This window comes from Eulemur rufifrons, chromosome 15 (assembly GCF_041146395.1).
Source record: "Eulemur rufifrons isolate Redbay chromosome 15, OSU_ERuf_1, whole genome shotgun sequence".
In the NCBI taxonomy this organism is placed as follows: domain Eukaryota; kingdom Metazoa; phylum Chordata; class Mammalia; order Primates; family Lemuridae; genus Eulemur; species Eulemur rufifrons.
Genome location: NC_090997.1, coordinates 11,109,595 through 11,130,839, shown reverse-complemented (window position 1 = coordinate 11,130,839; position 21,245 = coordinate 11,109,595). Strand labels below are relative to the sequence as shown.

Below are 21,245 nucleotides of genomic sequence, written 5' to 3'. Positions count from 1 at the left end.
CTCTGGGTAGCCGTCCCGTCCCATAGAGAGTCTGCGAGGGAAGAGACGGGAGCTGGGGGCTCTGAGTCCCTGGGGAAAAGGAAAGTACATGCAATCACCTCGCTCATCTTGACCCTTGACCTGTGTGCGCCCGGACAGCGTGTCTGGGAGTGCTGGGAAGGAGACGGGGGCGGCATGGCAGAGGGGTACAGGGCGTCGGCTGGGGGCGAGGGAGGAGTTACCAGGTGTTCTTTGGCGCTCTGTGTCTGTCTGGTCCAGGGGGCTGGTGCCGGCCACTCTCCCTAGGGAGCTCCTGTGTGCCTGGGATGTGACGGCCTGAGGAACATATCGTGTGTCACGGCGTGCTGGCAGTGGGGGTGGGACACCTGTACAGTCACACAAGTGTCGCGGCTTTGATTTCACAAACAAATGTTGGACGCGGTGGGTCCAGGACACAAAATCTGGACACTCCCCAAAGCTTAGGGTCTAGTTGGGAAAATGAAGCTCACACAACACAGGATTATGGTACACGTTCCTCTGCCATTTGATAGCTGGGTGGCGTCAGGCAGATCACTCAACCTCTCTGAATCTGTTTCCTTGTCTATTAAGGCAACTAATGACCCTTACCTCATAATGTTGTTATGAGTTAAACAAGAAAGTGCATATGAAGCGCCCAGTGGGTGTCTGGCGCAGAGCCTAAGCCTAGCTTTGTTATGGCTGTCACAGCAGGAGCCAGGACAGGAGAGGAGGCAACGGGGCGGACCAGGAAGGTGAGGAGGATTTGGGGAAGGAGAGGGGAGTGTGGGCCCAGCAATCAGTCTGGCAGGAGGGCGGGTGGCAGGGAAAGACCTGGGCTGGGGGCAGAGCAGCCGATGGGGTGTGGGGTGGGAAGAGGTAGATTAGGTGGTCAGGAGGGTGGAGGCGACTCCACTTTCCGGGCTGTGCGCCTGCGTGTGGACTGCGGGGAGGCGTGGGCCCACCCGCTCACTCAGCAAATGGTTACGGAGCACTTGCTAATGCACCAGGCACTGTGCCGGTGCTGGGGACACAGCAGTGAGGGGGACAGATAAAGCCCCTGCCCTCATGAACTTACATTCTACGGAGGGTGAGATGATTAATCAGCAAATATTAACAAGTGAAGTTCCGGGAAGAAATAACGTTGAAGAAAATGCAAAAGGAGTAACAAGACTGAGTGGCAGGGACGGGCGGTCAGGGGAGACCTCTCTGGGGAGCTGGCATTGAAGCAGAGATTTGAGTTGCAAGACAAAGGCCAAGTGAACAGCTGAGGGAAGGAAATTCCGAGCAGAGCAACAGCGAATGCAAAGGCCCCGTAGGGGGAATGTACTGGATGGGTTCTAGGAAAAGCAAAGCATCAAAAAAGCCGGTGTGGCAGTCAAGGGCTGAAGGAGAGGGCTCGCGCAGAGGGCTGGGCATGGGGCATGGGGAGGTTCCAAGACTCGCCGGACCTGTGGGCCAGGGGAGGCAAGCAGATTTGCTTTTAAGGGTAATAGGGAGCTATTGGAGGGTTGTAAGCTGATGAGATCTAACTTAGGTTTTGCTTCTTTGTTGTTGTTTTTGAGACAGAGTTTCACTCTCTCACCCGGACTAGAGTGCAGTGGCAACATCATAGCTCACAACAACCTGAAACTCCTGGGCTCAAGCGATCCTCCTGCCTCAGCCTCTGGAGCAGCTGGGACTACAGATGTGCACCACCATGCCCGGCTAATTTTTCTATTTTTTGTAGAGACAGGGTCTTGTTCTTGCTCAGGCTGGTCTTGAACTCCTGAGCTCAAGCAAACCTCCTGCCTCGGCCTCCTAGAGTGCTAAGACTATAGGTGTGAGCCACTGCGCCTGACCCGGACTCAGGTTTAACAGGATGGCTCTGGCTGCTGCATGGGGACAAAGGAGAAAGGGAGGCAGGAGTGGGGAGACATGTTGGGAGGTGTTATGAACTGAATGTTTGTGTCCCCCCAAATTCATATGTTGGAATCCTAACCCCCAATGTGATGGTATTGGGAGGTGGGGCCTGTGGTGGGTGATTAGGTCACAAGGGTGGGGCCCTGCTGAATGGGATTTGTGCCCTTATGAAGAAGAGATTCGCGAGAGATGCTCTCCGCTCTCCGCCATCTGAGGCCACAAGGAGGAGAGGGCCCTCATCAGACACAGGATCTGCCAGCACCTTGATCTCAGACTTCCCAGTCTCCAGAGCTGTGAGAAGTAAATGTTTATTGTTTAAGTTCCCCAGGCCTTCATATTATAATTGGTTATAGCAGCCCAGATTGACTAGGACAGGAGGCCACTGCTATAATGTAGATGATGGTGGTTGGGAGCTGGGTGGTGGCCGTGGAAAAGGAGAGAGGTGAACAGATTTGGGATGCATTCTGGAGGTGGACCCATCAGGGCATTGGCAAAGGAAATTATGGGCAAAGGGAACAGAGAGGTGAGGGAGGGCTCTGGGGTGTGGGCCCCACAGCTGGAGGAAGAGACCAAGTTTTACTGAAATGAGAAAGGAATGCGGGGGAGGAGGGACAGGTTTGAGCTAGAACCCAGGGTGACAGGCTGCTTGACACCATGACCCATCCCTGGAGCCAGAGGCTGCAGAGCAGGGTCCTCCGGGCACCAGTGACTCAGGCTGAGGCTCCACCAGTTTCACACTCCTGGGGGCCAGGCCAGGCCTACGTGTGCCTGTCTCTCCTGTGCCTGTCATATGGTCTCTGCTCTCTGCTGGACCTGTGACCACGGATTGCCTGGATACTGAGCCCTCATCTCACCCTGGGGCTTTGGGACAGGAGGCAGAAGGCTGTGGGTGGAAGGGCGTATTCCTGTCCAGAGCAGGCCTGGGGGAGTCAGCTCAGAGAGCACCCGCTGGTGTGAGACTCCTTGGAGGAGGAGCCATTGGCGCCTCGGGCCCAGCACTGGGCAACGGTGACACATTCTCCTTCAAAGGGACAAAGGTGAGACCCTTGGAGATCTTGCTGGGGCCTCAGGATCACAGCCTCAGCTTGCTGGCATCTGGGAAGGGCCAGGGGAGGGTCGCTGGAATGGGCAGGAAACAGCCACAGTGAGCCAGACGCTCCCAGATGGCCTCAGAATCCGCAAAAGGGAACCTGCAGACAGGAATCACTGGGGGCGGCTTTGGGGATCATCCCAGGCCTCTGATCCTTCCCCTTCCCCATCACTGCAGGTGCATGAGGACCCCCTGAGGCTGTGGGTCCCCCTCCCTGCACTAGGTTTCCCACACTGTACCACGTGCATGCGGAGCCAGGCCCTCCCCATGTTAGGATGTCGGGAAGAGGTGCTGTGGCTACCCACACCTGCCAAGGGGCTCCCCAGCTCCCTGTCCTGGGCCCGGGGCCACACCTCGACCTGGGTGTCCCACACAAGGATCCCTGAGCATAGGGGGAGCCCTGGCAGGCTGCACACTGCCACTCACAGGCACACTTCTCCAGAGCCCCAACTGGGGTGGCTGGGATCTGGGCTGGGGCCAGCCCTGCCTCTGGGGCCTGCGACTGTAACCACATCCATCTCCATCTGAGGTGTGAGTAGGGGCCATGGGGCCCCCTGAGCCCATTATCAGTGTTTGGTTTGGGACTTTTGGATCCGACCTGGCCTCGTTCCTGCTCCTTATCCAGGCCCTGGTGATTAGATTCTCTGGCCTTTGATGTGCGTGAGCCTGGACACAGGACTCTCTCCTCTCCGACACCCAGTCCCCAAATCCCAGCACTTCCCACTCCCCCACCCAAAGAGACTAAGTCTGGGGCTACATCCAGCTCGATCCAACAACCCCACGCCATGGCCACTCCTACTGGCACTGCCTCCTGCTGCCCCCACCAAGCCTGCAGGCTCTCCGGGGGACACAGGGCACAGGAGCACGGCTTCCTGGCCCCTCTGGAACAGGCCTGGAGCTCAACGCGGAGAGTGGTCAAGAATGGGAGAGACCCTGGAAGTTCTCAGCTCCCACTGCCAAGCCGGCCGCTCTCTCCTGGGGGTCAGGAGGGAGGCTGTGCAGACCCCCAGGTGATGGCATGAACAGGGCAGCCTGGGACTGGCCCGAGGTCAGACATCTCATGCTGAGGTCGCACCCCGTGTCCTCATCTCTGCTTTGGGAAATAACTGCTTTCCCTGGTCCAGCCATGGCAACGAGAGGAGGTCCTGGGCTGTCACTCAGTGAGGGCTTAGGGAGAACAGAGGTAGCTAAGGCCTGAGCAAGCCTGCTGGCCCTTTCCAATGGGGAGGAGGAAGAGGGGACGGAGGGGCAAGGAACAGAGGAAGCAGGAGGTGGAAGAGAGGAAGAAAGAGGAAGATGGGAGGCCTCCCTTTCCACCCTGCTTGCGGGAAGGTATGGCTGTGCCACGGAAACGCACGCACCTGCCTCCCTGGGGGCGCAGGAGCTTGCACGCAGCCCGAGGCGAGGTGTGAGCATATCCATGCAGCCACACCTGCAGGCGCACGTCTGTGCGTGTACGTCCTGACTGTGCGAGCTCGGGGCCCTTTCAGCATCATGAACCAAGACACACATGTGCACACAGACACACATAAAGCACCACACAGCCCCATTATATGAACTTTACTCGATTCTGTTCTGGCACTTGCATTAAAAAAAAGAAATTCTCATCAGGATTCACCGGGCAACTGCGCAGCCCACTAGTGGGTTTGAAAGGCCCGTGTGTGAGGGGTTCAGTGCACGCAGGGAGCAGGCACAGGGCTCCCCTGTGATTGGACGTGGGGAATGCGGGGGGCAGGGGGACTGGACCAGGTGGGAGGCTCTGAAGTTACACTCATCTCCAGGTGGGCCTCAGGCAGGTCCCTGGCCCTCTGTCCCCCCAAAATCCTATCAAGTCCCTTAGAGAAATTGGGCTATGAGTAAGACCAGCTGAACACCTCCCAGAATCCCTCTAACCAATGCAAGACCGTGCAGCAGTCACTGTGGCAAAAGCCGCTGCTCTCAGACTTCCAGAAGAAACCTCAGCCTGATCCCACCAGCAACTAGCTCAAGCATTCTGGCCGTGGGCTTCTGGCCAACGGCAGTCACCTGCTGCATAACGACGTTTCGGTCCATGACGGACCACATAGACAACCATACATGACGGTGGGCGCATAAGGTTACAACAGCGTGTTTTTACTGTACCTTTTCTGTGTTCAGACATGGTTGGATACACAAACACCCCTGTGTCACAGTTGCCTACAGTATTCGGTACAGTAACACGCTGTGTAGGCTGGTGGCCCAGGAACAACAGGCTGTCCCACGCAGCCTAGGTGTGTCGTGGGCTGTGCCGTCTGGGTTTCTGCAGGCACACCCTGGTGTTTGCAGGACGATGACATTACCTAGTGATGCATTTCTCAGAACATAGCCCCCTCCTTAAGTGACACATCACTGTATATAGACCTGAGTGGGGCAGGCTCTGCCCACCTTCCTGCCGTCCACCTTCTCAAAGGGGGGACTCATTTGTTACTGTGTCACCAAAGCTGAAGCTGAGTCCTGTCCTTGGGGAGCCGCAGTCTGAGGGGATATACCCTAACGACTTAAGACAGTGGGGAGGTCATCTGTAAGGGGCAGAGCTATACCCTCCGGGAGCTGCTGAAGGGTGGGGACAAGAGGCTAGGGGTCCCTGTGGGCCTGGATCCCCTCAGTGGCTGAATCTCCCTCCCCAAATGTATTGCTATGGAGAGATAAGCGTGGGGACCCCCTCAGAACTTCATGATCCTCTCTGAGACAGGCGTGGCTGACCTGGGGGTGCTGTCTCCTGTGAATGCCTGGCCTGTGGTGAGTGCCCACCTGGAGCCCACAGGAGGGGTGGCCCAGCCATGGGTGGGTGCTAGGGGTTGGGAGAGAAACAGTCCCTCCTAACGTGAGCTACAGCAATAAGCCCCAGAAAGGCAAAAGGCAGCATTCTCGCTCCCCTGAAGCTTCCAGTCTCTCCAGAAAGGCAAGGTGCACAGGTGAGGGTCGGCAGGAAGCATTGCAGCCTGTGCGTTTGCAGGGTGCCCGATGTGGAATCTGAGAGAGGGCCTCTCAGAGGGGTGGGTATTCAGGGAGGGCTCCATGGAGGAGGTGAGATGGAAGGAATCATCAGAATTGGAAGAGGCAGAGGCGGAAGCAGAGGGCACCAGGCAGGAGAAGCTGCAGGAGCAAGTGTGGCCTCCACCTCCCCATTTAGGAGAAGCACAGGGTCCAGGTGGGGTTCGGGTCACTGCAGGGACCAGGTGGCTCACATGAGAGTGAGGCGAGAGGGAAGAGGGGATCCTGATGTCCATGCCTCACTCCTGACAGTCAAGGATGTGCACTTCCAGCCCAAGGAGCGCCCCACTGCTGCTCGGAGGGCCGTCCCCTCTCACTGCGGCAGCCTCAGCGGAGTTCTGGGCTTTGACACACACGGTAGGCAGTGGTGTCCAGCCAGGGCAGGAGTGAGCCGGAATCGAGCTTCCTTCCTGCTGAGGGAGGCTGCTGAGCCCTGGTTCTCCTGAGGGCCACCCGAGGCACACTCCCCTCCTGTCAGGGGGATGGCACCAAGGCTGGGCCATCACCACCCAGGAGTGTGGCCTAAGCCAGACGGAGCGGGGCGCTACCTATGAAAGAGTTCACTCTGGTGGGATAAAGCGCCTCTCCTACCCTTCCATCTCCGCAGCTGGGGCCACCGCAGTCAGAAATGGCCTTGCTGAGTGGAACCGGATCCCAGAGCCGGTGGCCAGCTTCTATCTCAGCAGGTGGGAATACCCCGTGCCCAGGAGCTTCCTCCTCTACTCATTAAATGGTCAGTCCATCTCTGGCCAGAAGTCTTGTCCTGAGCCTGGCACTGTAGGGGTATGCGAGAAGTAGTGGGTGACAAGGGGGACAGGCCTGCTGGGTGGACACAGAGAATGGGCTCCAGAAATGGGGGTCTGGTCACGCTGCAGCTGCCTTCTCCTGAGTCTGACTGTGGTTTCACGGCCAACAGGATGCCACAACCAGGGGAAAAGTCACCTTTGGGGCCTGAACAGCCAGCTGTACACAGGTGAGGTCTGCTGGAGCCCTGCGGTTGCCCAGAGTTACTGGCAGTCGGCTTGTCCTAACCCACCGTGTCTGTGAAATCCTGGGTGTGATGCACCTGTTACGTATTTGTGCCAACATGCACTATAATAAATACATGGCTATGCAAAGAAGAACGTTCATCTTTATTTCACCTAATCTCTCCTCTGCTTCTCTGCCGTTGTGGCCACACTATTACGGGGGACTGTGGGTCTCCCCAGTAGCCTGGGACCCAAGAGCAGGGACTGCCTCCCCACTTTGACTTTGGGCTCCTCTGAGGACAGGTGTTCTGTCTTCTTTCTTCTCTCCCTTCTCCTCCTCTTCCTTCTTATTCTTCTTTTTAAAATGTGATTTTATATAACTTTTTACTGAAGCACAAGCACACATGGAAATGCGCACCTATTAGAAACTGAAAATACCGATGTAACCGGTGCACGCATCAGGAAACAAAATACCATCAGCATTCCGCAAAGGTGCTTTTTCCTGTGCATTCCCTGCCTCCAGCCCAGGGCCCAATTTAAAGAAAAAGATTCAGGATACTGGCATAGTTTCAAAGTATCTCTCCAGAAGATACTTATTGATTACAAGGCAAAGATACTAACTTTTCAGTAGAGAAACCTGTTAGACCTCACCTTAACCAAGCGATCAAGGGGACATTAGCAGTGACAAGACACATCAACATCGTAGACATTCTGACATGGTGCACTGAGAAGTCCCCTCTGTGGCATCCTTCCCCAAAACGCGTGCCCTCGGTTGAATGTGAGAAAACATCAGAATAATTGCAATCGAGGGGCATTTTACAAAATTACTGATCGGTACTCTTTAAAAGCAGAAAGGTCACAAAAGACAAAGAAAAACTGAGGAAGTGTCACATAGTGGAAGAGACTAAAAAGACATGAAAACTAAATGCAATGTGGGAACCTAGACTGGATCCTGGACCAGAAAAAGGACAGTAGTGGGAAACCCGGGGAACTTTAAATAAAGTCTGTAGAATATTAACAGTAGTATATCAGGGTTAATTTCCCGGGTTTGATAGTTGTACCATGGCTATTACGTGAGATGCTGACATTAGGAGGTGTTGGATGAAAGGTATGTGGGAACTCTCTGTACTACGTTCGAAACTTTTCTGTAAGCCTAGAATTATGTCAAAACAAAAACAAAAATAAAAAGTCTAGCTGGGAGTGGCAGTGCACACCTGTGGCCCCAGCTACCCGTGAGGCTGAGGCGGGAGGATTGCTTGAGCCCAGGATTTGAGGCTGCAGCGTGCTATGATTGGGCCTGTGAATAGCCACTGCACCCTAGCCTGGGCGACACAGTGAGACTTCATCTCTAAATAAGTAAATAAATAAATAAAATTTAAAAAGCATAAATTTCAGGTCTAGTATGTCCCCAGGAGGTTTGGTTGAACTAATAGCCTAAGTATAAAACACACATACAACATTGAAGGAAAAAACTGTAAGGCCAAGACAATAACTGAAACTGTAACTAAAAATTCTTGCAGACAGCTGCCGAAGACCTAAGGTTTGTAGAGTACCTGTTCCCAGAGCTAAGGCAACAAGCTCAAGGGTGAGAGCACACAGGGAAACCTCAACCACCTGGCCCAATCTCACACCCATTGCAAGAGACCCTCCTACCAGCCTTCCTCACAAGGTGCTCTTTAGCCTCTACTTGAATGACTCTGATAATGGGAAGATCATTACTCTACTCTTTTGGATGATTTTTAGTTTGTGAGCCCAAGTGCTACTGAGAGGATGAGAAATTGGAAACACCCCGAATGAGTCTGGCCAAGTTATCCTAGCTACCAAGGTGAGGAGCTCTGTACGGCCACTGAAGGTGAGAAGAGTGTGGCAATCTTAAGGCATGAACATGTGAGTAATCCAAAGTGACAAGAGCAGCAGTTGTGTTTACACATTGATCACAGCTATGTTGAAATCTAAGCGTGTACAGTAAGAGCTGGAAGATAATTCAGAAGGGTGCAAATCATTGTTTTAAGTTGCCTCGATTTTTTAAAAAGTGATATATGTATAGAGTTTTCAATGGAATTTAGTACCCAGAATTTTAAAAAATATCCTCCATTAAAGGACTCAGGGATTGTCACTTCATGATTGAGAATGGCTGCATGGAGCACTAGACTGGGAAGGAGTCTAAGGCCACGTCTGAGCACTGTGGGAAAGAGTGACATGCTGTCTGCCATGGGTGAAGAATGAACAGTGACAGCGCGCATGCTACATAGTTGTCACTCTTCTAGTGACACTCCCAGCTCCCGGTTTCACTTTTGTAGACCTCTAAAAGGCAGGTTCGTGCTGATTAAGGAGCCATGTGCAGGAAAAGGCCTCTTCTTTGAGTTACAAGCTGTGGGATCTGGGCCAAGTCACTGGGCTATAAAGCAGTATGAAATAAATACCGGAAGGAACAGAATAGCAAAATCCTCTGCAATAGGGGTCAGTCTGCGAGTAGGTGGGCACAACAGGAAGACTTGTGGCATTTGTACTGGCTCTTCAGGGTGAGGAGGCTTTGCAGGTGGATGTGCCTGGGAAGGGTATTTCCGATGGGGGGCATGGCATGCACAGCCACGGAGGCTGGAAAATAACAGGCCTCCTTGGGAAAAAGCAAAGAGTGTGCACAGGTTCCTAGTGGAAGATAAGTTGGAAACGTAGGAAGGGACCAAATTGAGAGTGTCCTGGACGCTAGGGTGACAAGTTTGGATTTTATTTAGTTAACCACAGAAGGATGAGACTAGAAAGTGGTGAGAAAATTCCCCCTTCCTGGAGACCACTACCATGAGGGACCTGAGGCCTGATTTTTGACAAGAGCCCTTTGGGGTGCGGGGTGGGAATCTGAGCACTGGGATGATGGGGTGTGGGAGACACAGCTAAATCCCACTGAGAACAGTCCCATGGCTCCATCTGCTGCTCAGGGGCTCCTGAGCTCCAGGCCAGGCACAGAGATGCACAGGCCTCAATCTCTGCTCTCCAGGAACTTCTAAACCACGGAGAAAAGAAATATGCCCACAGGAAGCAACTAGAGACCAACCCCAGACAGTGTGAGACCCAGTACCACGGGGACGACACCAGCTGGGTGGGAAGCACTTGGGGGTGGAAGAGGAACTGGGGTGGGAGCCAGCAGGGCAGGTGTCCTGGGGACCCTGTACTCTGCAGAAGGTGGCCCTGGACGGTTTCTACAGTGTCCTCAGGCTCTGCAGATCCCTGGCTCTAGGGGGAGAGGCCTGGAAGGAGGCCAGAATTTGACAGAGAGAAGGGAGAAAAGTGGGCTTTCCAGACACGGGGGTGGGAGGAGCAGGCCAGGGGCAGGAGAGGGCTTGGGATGCCGGAGACTCTGATGAGACTGACTGGGCTGTCGGAAGATCAGGTTGGGTAGGCAGGGGCTGTGGCCCCCCAGGGCCTGGCAGACAAGCAAGGATGCCCCGGCTCGATGTAGCCAGCCAGATGCTCAGAAGGGCTGTGGTGGGACTGGGGCTTGGGAAGGTTAGCCTGGCAGCCTCCAGACTCCTGGGGTCCTAACACCTAAGGAAAGGTCCCTGGAGGCCCACGCTGGCAAGTTGGGTGGGCCCCAAGAGACTTCGGAGATCCCATGGATTCTGCTGCATTCACAGGATTTGGCAAGAGTCCAAGGATCCAATAACTTTCTTTTGCCTGCTCTTCCAAATCTGGAATCACCATCCCGGGGAAGCCACTCTCTACCGTGCCTTCTACCCCAGGGTCCAGTGTCTCTCTGGGGACTCGTGTGGAGGGATGGGAGCTGAGCTGGCCTAGAGACACAATCAGGCCGGCAGACTTCTGGCTCCTCCTCCCCCTCCCCTATCATAGGGGAGGCTCCAGGGCTCTGGCTGAGCAGCGGGTGGCAGTGGCCAGGGTGGAAAATCCCCCCCTGGCTGGATGACATCAGCGTTTGGCAGGTCTGGTCCTGGCCTTCTGCCTGGGGCCCGAGGACTTGAAACATCTGCTTGGAGCCCTGAGTGCAGGGTAGGAGGAGGCAGAGAGGGGGTTGGCATGGGGATTTTTTCCACTCACCCCAAAATGGAGAGCTTCCCTGGGTCAGGGGGCAAACGCTGGGCCAGCTCCAGTGTTTAGGCAATGGGAAGCTTGGAGATGGGAAGTGGGGTGGGGGCCCTGGGGCAGACGGGGGATGGGGAGGAGAAGGGGGGTGGGGGTGGGAGCTGGAGATGAGGGCTAGAGCAACAGGGTAAGTCAGACTTGGGGGCCAGAAAACGCTTGGGAGAGGATAATAGGAGGACGTAGGCTTTTTAGGAGAACTAAAGATGGGGCAGAGGCACAATGGGGTGGGAGAAAAGGCAACGAAGGACAGAAGCAAGGGACAGGCCTGTCCCCTCTTCCCAGGCCCCTGCTCCAGCCTCTGTTCCAGGCCGGGATGAGAGGCACAACCAGAGGCCGGTGTGGCTTACTCTGAGTGTGTCCTGAGCACTTGCTGAATTAGGACGACAACTTCTCTGAATGTCCCGTTCGACCTTGGAAGCCTCCGAAGCCACCCAGACCGCTCCGGTTCCCAGCCCCACCGCCACTGCCGACACTGCTGTTACTACCGCCATCAGCACAGCCTCCCGCCGACCCCCGTTTTCACAGCCCGCACCCTCGCCACTGAGCCCTGCACCAGCCAGCTTGGAGGGTGCTGGGAGTCAGAACTTGGGAGAGTCTGCAAGCTCATCACCTATGGACCAGCAGTTGCCAGCAATTTTGCCTCTCAGGGAACATGTGGCAATGCCTGGAGACATTTTTGGTTGTCACAACTGAGGGACTTCTCCTGGCATTGAGTGGGTAGAGGCCAGGGATGCCGCTAAACATTTCACAGCGCACAGGACAGGGCCCACAACAAAGAATCCTTTGTCCCAAAATGTCAATAGCACTGAGGTTGAGAAACTCTGCCTACAGGTCCTCTGCCCCTCACTCTGGCTTTACCTTATTCTGGCCCTGGTCCCCAAATGCCCACATCATACCTCTGGTTTCTGGACAAGAAGTAATCTTTGCCACTCCATCTTTTGGCAACTTTGTTCTCTGTTATCGCTTGTACCTCCTGGCCTCCACTGCTTGTATTAAAAAGTCAGTAAGATGCAAAGTCTGTTGTGGCCACCCTCGAGAGGGAAAAACATGCAGAAACGATGGATACGTGAAACACAGGGTACACCCTAGATTGGGGTCATGCTTGCCCAGGGCAGGGAGGCAGGGACTGGGCTAGACCCTGCGGGTATAAAAGAGGAAGGAGCACTCAAGCCTTCCCTCTTCTGCAACTGCAGAACTCGGAGTGGCTTTTCCTCTGCGGCCAGTTGGGAATCAGCATGATGAAGTGGATGGCGGTGGCCTTGGTCTGTCTCCAGCTCTTGGAGGCGGCAGTGATCAGGTGAGTCTGGGCCTGGCTGCTGGTGCAGGGAGCCTGGGTGGGAGCCTAAAGCCCCCGAAGCCTAAAGCCTCTCGCCCAGGGGCCGCTCTGCCTATCTCTGCTCTGAAATTTCTGCTAGGGAAGGGACATTTCTGCTGGTGTTGGACAGGACTCAGAGGTGGGAGGAGACACAGTCCCTGCCTTCAGGAAACAATCCTTTCTGGATAAGGGATAAGATAATCCTTTCTGAAAATGTTCTTAAGGCCAAAATCATCTAAGCAGAAACGTCATAAATGTAAATCTCTATACCCTGAGGGGTCAGGAGAAAAACCGAGGAGCAGTAGGATGGCATGGCTCACAGCTGGCGGGAGGGGAGGACTCCTGCCCGGTGAAGAGCTGGCTCCTCTCAGAAACGTCATTTAAAGTGCAAAAGGGGTGGTTGGCATGGAGCAACTACCAGTCTTCAAAGGCTCAGCAAGAAGGGGTTTAGCAGGAAATTTCTGGAGAATCCAGGGGCCTGAGGGAGTAAGGACTAAGAAGGCGAAAGACATGAAAGAAGGAGGAATTCTGGAGCTGGAGGAAGGCCTGGGTGGACCCCAGAGACTCAGGCAATGGCAGCAAGCAGGCCCGGGAGGAGGAGGGCCAACGGGCGGACTGTGCCCGTGGGAAGAGCGGCAGATACGATGATTCCAAAGTTCCAACTCCAGAGCTGATCTGGGCTCCAGGCCACCCAGACAGACTTCCCGGTGGCACTGCTGTCCTGAGAAGAACAGTGACGAGCCCTAGGCCATACCGTTAGCAGCAAGGGTGGAACTAGGACCCTGTCTCCTGAGTCCCAGCTAATTCTGTTCCTGTCCCTCCATGCTCGGTCACATCCAGCCGGTGACGGGTGCCTGAGGATCACCATAGAAAGGGACTCTGGGGTGAGCTTTGCCATCTCTAAAACTTTCCTTTATAAATGCACATATCCTGGAAAGCCTGATGTCTGAAGTCCCTCTCCCCTTCCTGGGAAGGAATGAATGGGATATTTGAGTGGAGGGACAGGGTGGCCCCTTGAGATAGGGTGAGGGCACGCACGGATGGAGTTGATGGCTTTCTGAATCTTGGAGCAAGTGCTGCGAAGAGTTTTGAAAGAAAGAGAAGAGGAGGGGAAGAAAGAGGGAGGCCGAGGGAGGCAGAGAGACACATGCAGAGACAGAGAAACAGAGACTGAGACAGGGAGAGACAGAGAAAGAGACACACAAGCAACAGACTCAGGGACAGGGTGGCGGGAGAGTGAGGCGCCCGGGTAGAGTGAGAGAGGGGAGACTAGGAAGAGAGGAAGGGCCCTGCCCTGATGCACGGCCCTTCTGCAGAATTCCCGTGAAGAAAGTTAAGTCCATCCGCGAGACCATGAAGGAGGAGGGCTTGCTGGAGGAGTTCATGAGGACCCACAAGTACGACCCCGTTCAGAAGTACCGCTTCAACCAAGTCGTCGTGGTGGGCTACGAGCCCATATACTACAAGGACGTGAGTCCTGACCCTCCCCAAAGGCTGAGAGCCAGGTGGGGCAGCAAGCTGCACCCCTTCTCCCTGTCCCTGTGGTCTGCTCCCCAACCCCACACACACCTTTGCGGCTGCCCTGGGCAGGCACAGACTGAGGGTCCCTGGGTTCTGGGCAGGCGTCAGGGGGAGACTCGGAGCCCTGCTTGTGATGCGGGCTGGAGGGCAGGGGCTGGTGTCGTCACTGCTCTGCCCACGGGATCCCCCTGGAGCTGAGAGCCTGCCCATGGCCCCACAGGCTTCCTACTTTGGTGAGATCAGCATTGGAACTCCACCCCAGAAATTCAAGATCCTTTTTGACACTGGCTCCTCGGACTTCTGGGTGCCCTCTGTCTACTGCCAGACCGTGGCCTGCAGTGAGTGCCCGGCTGGGCAGGGAGGGTGGTGGGCTGGGCAGAGAGGGTGGTGGGCAGGGCAGGGCAGGTCATGGACACCCTCCAGGGAGAGCCACACTGCATGAGGGATAGCTGCGGGGGGGAGCTCAGCCCTGGAGAGGACGTCACAGGGAATTGTGCAGGGTCACACAGCACGCCCATGGCAGAGGGAAGAGGCTGGGTGACCCCTTAGCTTCCCTGCTGACCAAGGTGTATCCCTGCGTTTATGCCACGCCACCTCACCCCACTGCATTTATCCCACTCTGACCACATTCTGTTAAGTCTGGGCAATGCCACGCCATGTCACATGCAAAATTTCTCCTCCATTCCATCCCACTCGATTCTACAACATTCTATTCCACTCCACTCTACTATTAAGGTCCCACTGAGTGTCTATGAGAGACATGACAGAATATAGGGTGAGGTCCCTGGACTGTCGTAGCTTTGGGAGACAGGCAGTGTTCACTTTGTCCTGGCCCCTGCCAAAGCCTTGGGGTTTTGGTCCTGACACCTCTGGCCCAATGGGTCCCTCGACAGTGAAGGTTGGGGCACTTGGGGATGCCCTGGAGGGTTGAGGGAATCACTGCTTCATCTGCTGAGCGATTAATTACTCAGCCCCCGCTGTGTGCCAGGTGCTCTGCCAGGGCCGGGGACACAGAGATGGGTTCTATGCAACCCTGCCCACAGGGAGGCCACAGTCCTGGGGCATCCCAAGGTTCTGTAAGTCACAGGGGGCTTTGGGGCCAAGGCTGGCCAGCTCTCATGGCCTTCCAACACCAGGAGCCTTGGCCGGCTCCCCTGACTTGGTGAGCAGGGCTGCTAAGGCCCAGGCTGGGTGAGAGGCAGAGGTGGGAGCCCTGCGGGCCTGAGAGCCGGCAGCCCTGCGTTCATTTGCCCGCCCGACTCTCCATCCTCTCCCTCTGCCTGCAGCCAACCATTCTCGCTTCGACCCCGCCAAGTCTTCCACTTTCTCCACCAAGTGGCAGCCCTTCTCCCTGGAGTACGGCAGCGGCGCCCTCAGCGGCTTCTTTGCCTACGACACTGTGGCTGTGAGTGGGTGCCACCTATCGCTCCCCACTCTGGGGTACGGGAATGGAGGCCAGGGCTGTGAGCTGCGAGCTGGCAGGGACACTTATACGGAGCCCCTGAAGCATGGTGGAATGCTAGTGCTAGGCTGTGCAGGACAGGAAGGCAAGACAAGAGGGGCTCATTCAGTGACTCCTTGGACGCTCACTGTCAGCCACAATGTGCCAGGCACGGGAGCACCATGCTAGACGGAGACATACATTGTCCCTTTTCTTAAGGAGCTTAAAGCCTGGGTAGTTCAAAGAAGAGGGAGAGGGGGTGGGGAGGCGTGCTGCAGCAGTCAGGGAAGGCTGCCTGGAAGAGGTATCTCCTGCGAGACCTGTCCAAAAGGGAAGGGGAAGAAATGAGGAAGGGATGAAGAGGGGAGCTTTGGGGCACCCTGGGGGAGATAAGTCAGACTTGTCACCTTCCCTCCTTTGTGTGTACTCCCCACCCCCCAGTTCCCGTCCATGACGCTCCCCAACCAGCAGTTTGGCCTGAGCGAGTATGAGCGTGGTATGGCTTTCTTCTACGCAAAGTTCGATGGCATCCTGGGCATGGCCTACCCTGACCTGGCCACGAATGGGGCCACCACAGTCTTTCAGGGAATGGTGAATGAGAAAATTATCAGCAACGCCATCTTCAGCTTCTACCTCTACAAGTGAGGAACCGCCACCTCCCAGCCCCTCCCCTGCAGCGCTGGACCACTGAGGCTCAGTGCTTTGGGGTCTGGAGGTCTCCCAGCAGGCACCTGGCTCCAGCCACTCCTGTTCCAGGGCCTTCCCTCCTGGGCGCCTGAGTCCTCCCCAACCTCACCCCTGTGTCTATCCACAGCCCACTCCGACTTTTCTTTGCATTCCTTGGCCTTGGCCTGGACAGAATCTCTCCCACTTCCAGCTGAACTTTGCTCTGGTTCTTGGCACCTCTCGGATTTGCCTCCCGCCTGGGCCCCAGTTAGCTCACTTCCTTCTGACTAAATGTTTTCTACCTGTATACCTCTTTTGTATAGTAATCTATTGCTTCATCTTCTTTGATCTATTGTTCTAGCCTGGTCCTGGAGTCTTCTGGTCTAGGTCCACCATTGACTTCTAACAAGCTGTTATCCTCACCAGCAAACACAAGCAAAGGCAGTCATTTAGAGAGCAGCCTGGGACTGACTTCTCTTTTCCTCTTCCGAATCAGCCAACCACCTTCTCCAGCCAACCACCTTCTCCAGACAGCGTCTACTCTCTAAGGCACAGTTAGCATCTACTGTCTAAGGCTTAATCACTTGAATATGACTTTGAACAACATCACCCTGTTACCGATGTTGCTAACTTACTCTCTGCCTCTGTTTACAATCTGTCTGCATGTGATCTTTCGGAGCTCCACCCAGTCCCACACTCCAGCTGCCAGGGGAGGCCTCTGGAACAAACACCGAATGTCCTTCCCTCCCATCCACCAAGGCCCTATCTCTCTCCAGTCCCAGCAGAAAATTAACAAGCTGGGTGGGGCTGGGTGGGGCTCCTGGTGACATGTTCCACTAGTGGCATGAAGTGGAAGGCAGAGGAGAGGGAGTGTGGGGTGGGGTGGGGGTCCCAACAACGAGGGACTCCCCTGGAGGCAGGCATCATTCCGGAGGCTGAGACACTGGGAATTCTGAGGGGCCCAGCCAGAGGGGAGCCCTAGTGTGAGGGGAGACACTGCCCTGTCCTCGGGGAGCCGCAGTCTGAAGCCGGGGAAGGAGCTCTGTTTCCCTCCTAAGGCGACTGCTTAGCAGGAAAGTCCTTTCCCACAGCTCTCCCTGACTTATCCTGGCTTTTGTCTCTGTAGGCGGACGGTCACTGAGTTCGGGGGAGTGATCATCTTTGGGGGTGTGGACAACAGCGTGTACACAGGGGAGATCCACTGGGCCCCTGTCACCCAGAAGCTCTACTGGCAGATCGCCATTGAGGGGTGAGTCTGGTGGGACCCTGGGATGCAGCACTCCCTTGGAGTGGGCTTCAGGGCACCCCACGTCACACACAACCAGGCGCTGCTGGTGAGGGGGTGCAGAGGCTTGCCCCACAAAGCCACAGCTGCCCTCTGCAGGAGTGTCAAGCCCTGGAGAAGAGGGGTGGCGTGAGGACAACAGAGGGAGGGGCAGGACCTAGAATTCCAAACATTAGAGACCCTGTGGTCCAACCCCATCTATAAACATTATAGGTGGTTTATAGATTAGAAATGGGGTGGGGGGTGTGGTGAGTAATATGCTCAAAATCCTTGCAATGAATCAGTGGCCCTGGCTTTCAGTGTTTTTAGAACCTTCCTTGAAACTTTCTAGGAATAGATAGCATGGCCGGTGAGGCGACCTTGGGCAGATTCTGGTGTGGTGTGATTAGGGCAATAGCTAGATTGCCCTCTGCAGGGTCCTTACTTTCCTAAGTACAGCTTGATTCTGCGGCTAGCTGCCTGGCCCTCGGCGGCAGGGAGAGCCCACCCCAGCCGCCCTGAGCTGGTGGGGTGCTGAGGCCGCCCATCTCTCCCATTCAGGTTCCTCATTGGCCAGAAGGCCACCAGCTGGTGCTCCCAGGGCTGCCAGGCCATCGTGGACACAGGCACCGCTCTGCTCACTGTGCCCGAGGAGTACCTGGGCGAACTTCTGCAGGCCACAGGGGCCCTGGAGAACGAGCAAGGACAGGTGCATCTAGTGGGGGTGTCCCCCTCCCCTGGGGAGACCAGCCCATGGCACTCATGGTTTCTCCTGGGACACTAGAATAGCCTGACCTGGCCCCCATGTCTCCAGCTGCCCAGGGAACTGGAGGTGGAGGGACCTTGGCCAACTGAGGCTGGGGGCTGGTTGGGGGCCTGGAGGTTCAGGTGGGCCACAGGCTTGTGCTGAGGGGGGATGGGAGGTTACCATTAGGCAAGAATTTCTCTGAGCTGCAGTCATTCAGAGGAAACAGATTAAACACTTGCTGGGCTTTGGGGTAAGAGCAAAATAACTGGAATGTGGGGCCAAGCAAGTGAGTGACAAGGGCTAACCTTTAATCCACGCCTCCCCCACCTCCACAGGGCCATGCACCACCCCCCGCCCCCAGTCCTGAGCCCAGCAAAGAGTTTGCCTAATTAACCCATCCCCACTGACTGTGGGGGACCACTGGGGTGCTCTTTCTGCAGATTTGTGTGTTTTAAAAGGACACTTGTAGAGAAGGGAAGAGATTCAATCTTTCACAGGGAAAATTCAGGCAAGAGAAATGTTTTTGGGGTGCGGGAGATTCTCAGGTCTCCCCAAATTATACCTATTCTATAGGAGTTCATATGTGTAATGCTGGCCCTATAGACACAGGACTTTTCCTTGGAGTCGCATCCTCTAGTCCAAAAGCAGGCTTGGGGCTTGGCCGGGGGCTCAGGCCTGGGATCCCAGGGACAGGGTGATGGGGTTCGTGGGGTCTCTCAGGTGGGAGATATGGCACCTGGGAACCTGTTTCTATTGGCAGTATCTTGTGAACTGTGACAAGGTCGAGAGCCTGCCCGACTTCACCTTCGTCATCAACGGCGCACAGCTTCCTCTGCCACCCTCCGCCTACGTCCTCACCGTAAGTCCTGGTCCCTGCAGGCTGGGCCACCATGACTGGGGGTGGGAGGAAGGGGTGGGGAGCCAGAAATGCTCGGCTTCCTTGCCTTGCACCGTTTCCCAACTCTTTGCAACACTGATTTATCGTATCCATTCATTGATCCTAAACCCCCTTCTTTGGAACAAGGCTATGAAACAGGAAAGTGTCATCTATTATCAATTAATATTAATTAATGGGGAGAGGCACTGGGCTCTGTGTTGAGCACTTACTGGGGCCAGCCACTGTAGGCGGCCCTTTGCCTACACTATCCCACTTAATTGTCACCTTTGATTAGGAAGATACTCATTTCTGTTTTACAAATGAAAACTTGGAGGTTCGGGGAGGTTAAGTAACTGACTTAAGGCTACACAGCTAGTCAGGGTAAAGCTAAGATTTGAATCCAAGTTCATCTGGCTCCTAGGTGTAACCACCATGCTGATCTGCTCCAAACTGGTAGCAGGACGGAGGCCTGTGGGAAGAGGAGTTTCTTTCCACGGGGAGAGGAGACCCTGTGGAGGACCACTAGAGCCTGAATTTACCTATTCCAGAAATCCCTCCCACCAGCCTCTGCTCTGGTGGTTCAGCTGGCCTATGAACCCTCAAGGGCGGAGACCTTGGCTCACTTATTTCTGCATTTATACCTCTAGCCCAGCCTCAGGGCTGAGCAGTGCCCAGCTCACGTGTGAGCAAATGAATGAACGCTGCCTTTCTGTGTTGAGCAGAACGGTGTCTTCTGCGACGTGGGAGTCGAGATCACCTACCTGCCCTATGACGACGGCCAGCCCCTGTGGATCTTCGGGGATATCTTCCTCAAGTTCTACTATTCCATCTTCGACATGGACTTCAACAGGGTGGGTTTTGCCACTGCCATCTAGACTTGCTGCCTGGACACATGGGCTCCCTTCTTCTTGGCCCTGCCCCTGCAGGGGGGTCCTCCCTCTGTGGCTCCCCTCTGGATTCAGCTTTCCTTTTCCGGACTCTGGACTTTCTCTAACAATAAATAGTTCTTCCCTATGTTGGCCAGTCTGTTGTTTTTGGAGGGGAGTTGTGACCTGTAAGGTGTTTCTAGTCTCAGGGAATTGGGAGAATGAGAGTTGGGGCAAATTTCACTTTGATGGACCATGCTCTCCCTGAGCGGCTAGGTTTCCTGGTGGGTCACTGAGATTCTAAGAGAAATGGGCCTAAGGCACGGCTTGGGGATGAGCTCTGTACTCCTCAGAGCTTAGAGTTGTTCACACCTCCGCCCCCCAGAGGGAAGACAGTGGTAGTGGCATCGTGGGGGTATTCCTTTTCCTTTGTGATAGACAAAGGGGCCCTACTCTAATAATCTGAAATGCTCTGCTGACCCATCTACCATACTACCACCAGAACCAGCCCAGGGACATCAGGACCCACATACATGTCCACTAGCAGTATGATTAGTGGTCTGACACACCTCACATCTAGGCATCTGTCCCCTCACCTGTTGATCTAGTTTGGACTAGAAGTTTCTGAGGAATGTTGGGTGCCTATATGTACTTGCAAAAGTCATGGGATCCTTAGTGGGGAGGGTAACACTTCCAGAAGCTATTTCCGGAAGGGCTTCAGAAGGCTGGGGCTAAGTTAGGCTGACTGTATATTTACCCAGACCCTTATGTCCCAGGACCTCTATCTGAAGGAGGGCTGGCCCTCAGCTGTGGACAAGACGGTTAGCTACTTGAGTCACACAGAAATCAAGCCCACTTGCTCTAACCAACTCAGCAAGAGGTCTTGTCCCTCTAGACTTCATCGTTGTCTTTCTTAGGATCCTCCTGGCCATATATCCAGAAACCTGGGGCAACAAGGCTTGTGGGGGCGGGGGGAGGGGGAGAAGGCAGAGAACGATGGCTCAGCACCCTGTTAACTTCCAACAGGGGAAGGTAACATGAAAGGAGATCATGTCCAGCAACACGGTGGTGGTGGGGTGCCAGCAGGCTCGGGCTCATAAGGGGATGTAAGTGGAAAACCCATAAGGCAGGGGACAGGCTCCACTCTAGTCATATTGTACCCTGTCCTTCACTAGGCTGACCCCAGCCTTGCCCCTTAGGCTCAGGGGGAGGCGTAAAAGTGCAAGATCCAGGTCCTGCACCCCGCTGCAAATCAGGAGGGAAGCTGGAGTTTGCCACCAGAGGAGTTGCTATGGTAATGGCAGCCATCTGGGACCCTACATCTTTCCTAGACTGCCAGAAATACAGCCTGCTGCAGGTCTCTCCTTGAGGGTCAGGCAAGCCACTGGATGTATCGTAGTGAACCCTAGTTCAGGACCTTACTAGCTGAAGAAAAAGGAAACTTGCCAAGGGGAAGGAGTGGGACAAATGTTCCAGGTCAAACGCC

General features: G+C 55.1%; 1 protein-coding gene across 2 annotated transcripts; it reads left to right on the top strand.

The window, feature by feature from the left end:
* Positions 1-12,299: 12,299 nt before the first annotated feature.
* On the top strand, positions 12,300-19,876 carry PGC (progastricsin). Of its 2 annotated transcripts, XM_069488332.1 has the most exons (10): positions 12,300-12,358; positions 13,693-13,846; positions 14,118-14,235; positions 15,184-15,302; positions 15,780-15,979; positions 16,970-16,985; positions 17,147-17,253; positions 17,830-17,977; positions 18,777-18,875; positions 19,616-19,876. In XM_069488332.1, exons 1-10 carry the CDS (start codon positions 12,300-12,302, stop codon positions 19,766-19,768), a joined length of 1,173 nt encoding a protein of 390 aa, XP_069344433.1. In that variant the 3' UTR covers positions 19,769-19,876. The 2 variants fall into 2 exon arrangements, with proteins under 2 accessions (XP_069344433.1, XP_069344434.1); XM_069488333.1 differs by lacking the exons at positions 12,300-12,358; positions 16,970-16,985 and adding an exon at positions 13,085-13,260 and having other exon boundaries at positions 17,131-17,253.
* Positions 19,877-21,245: the final 1,369 nt, after the last annotated feature.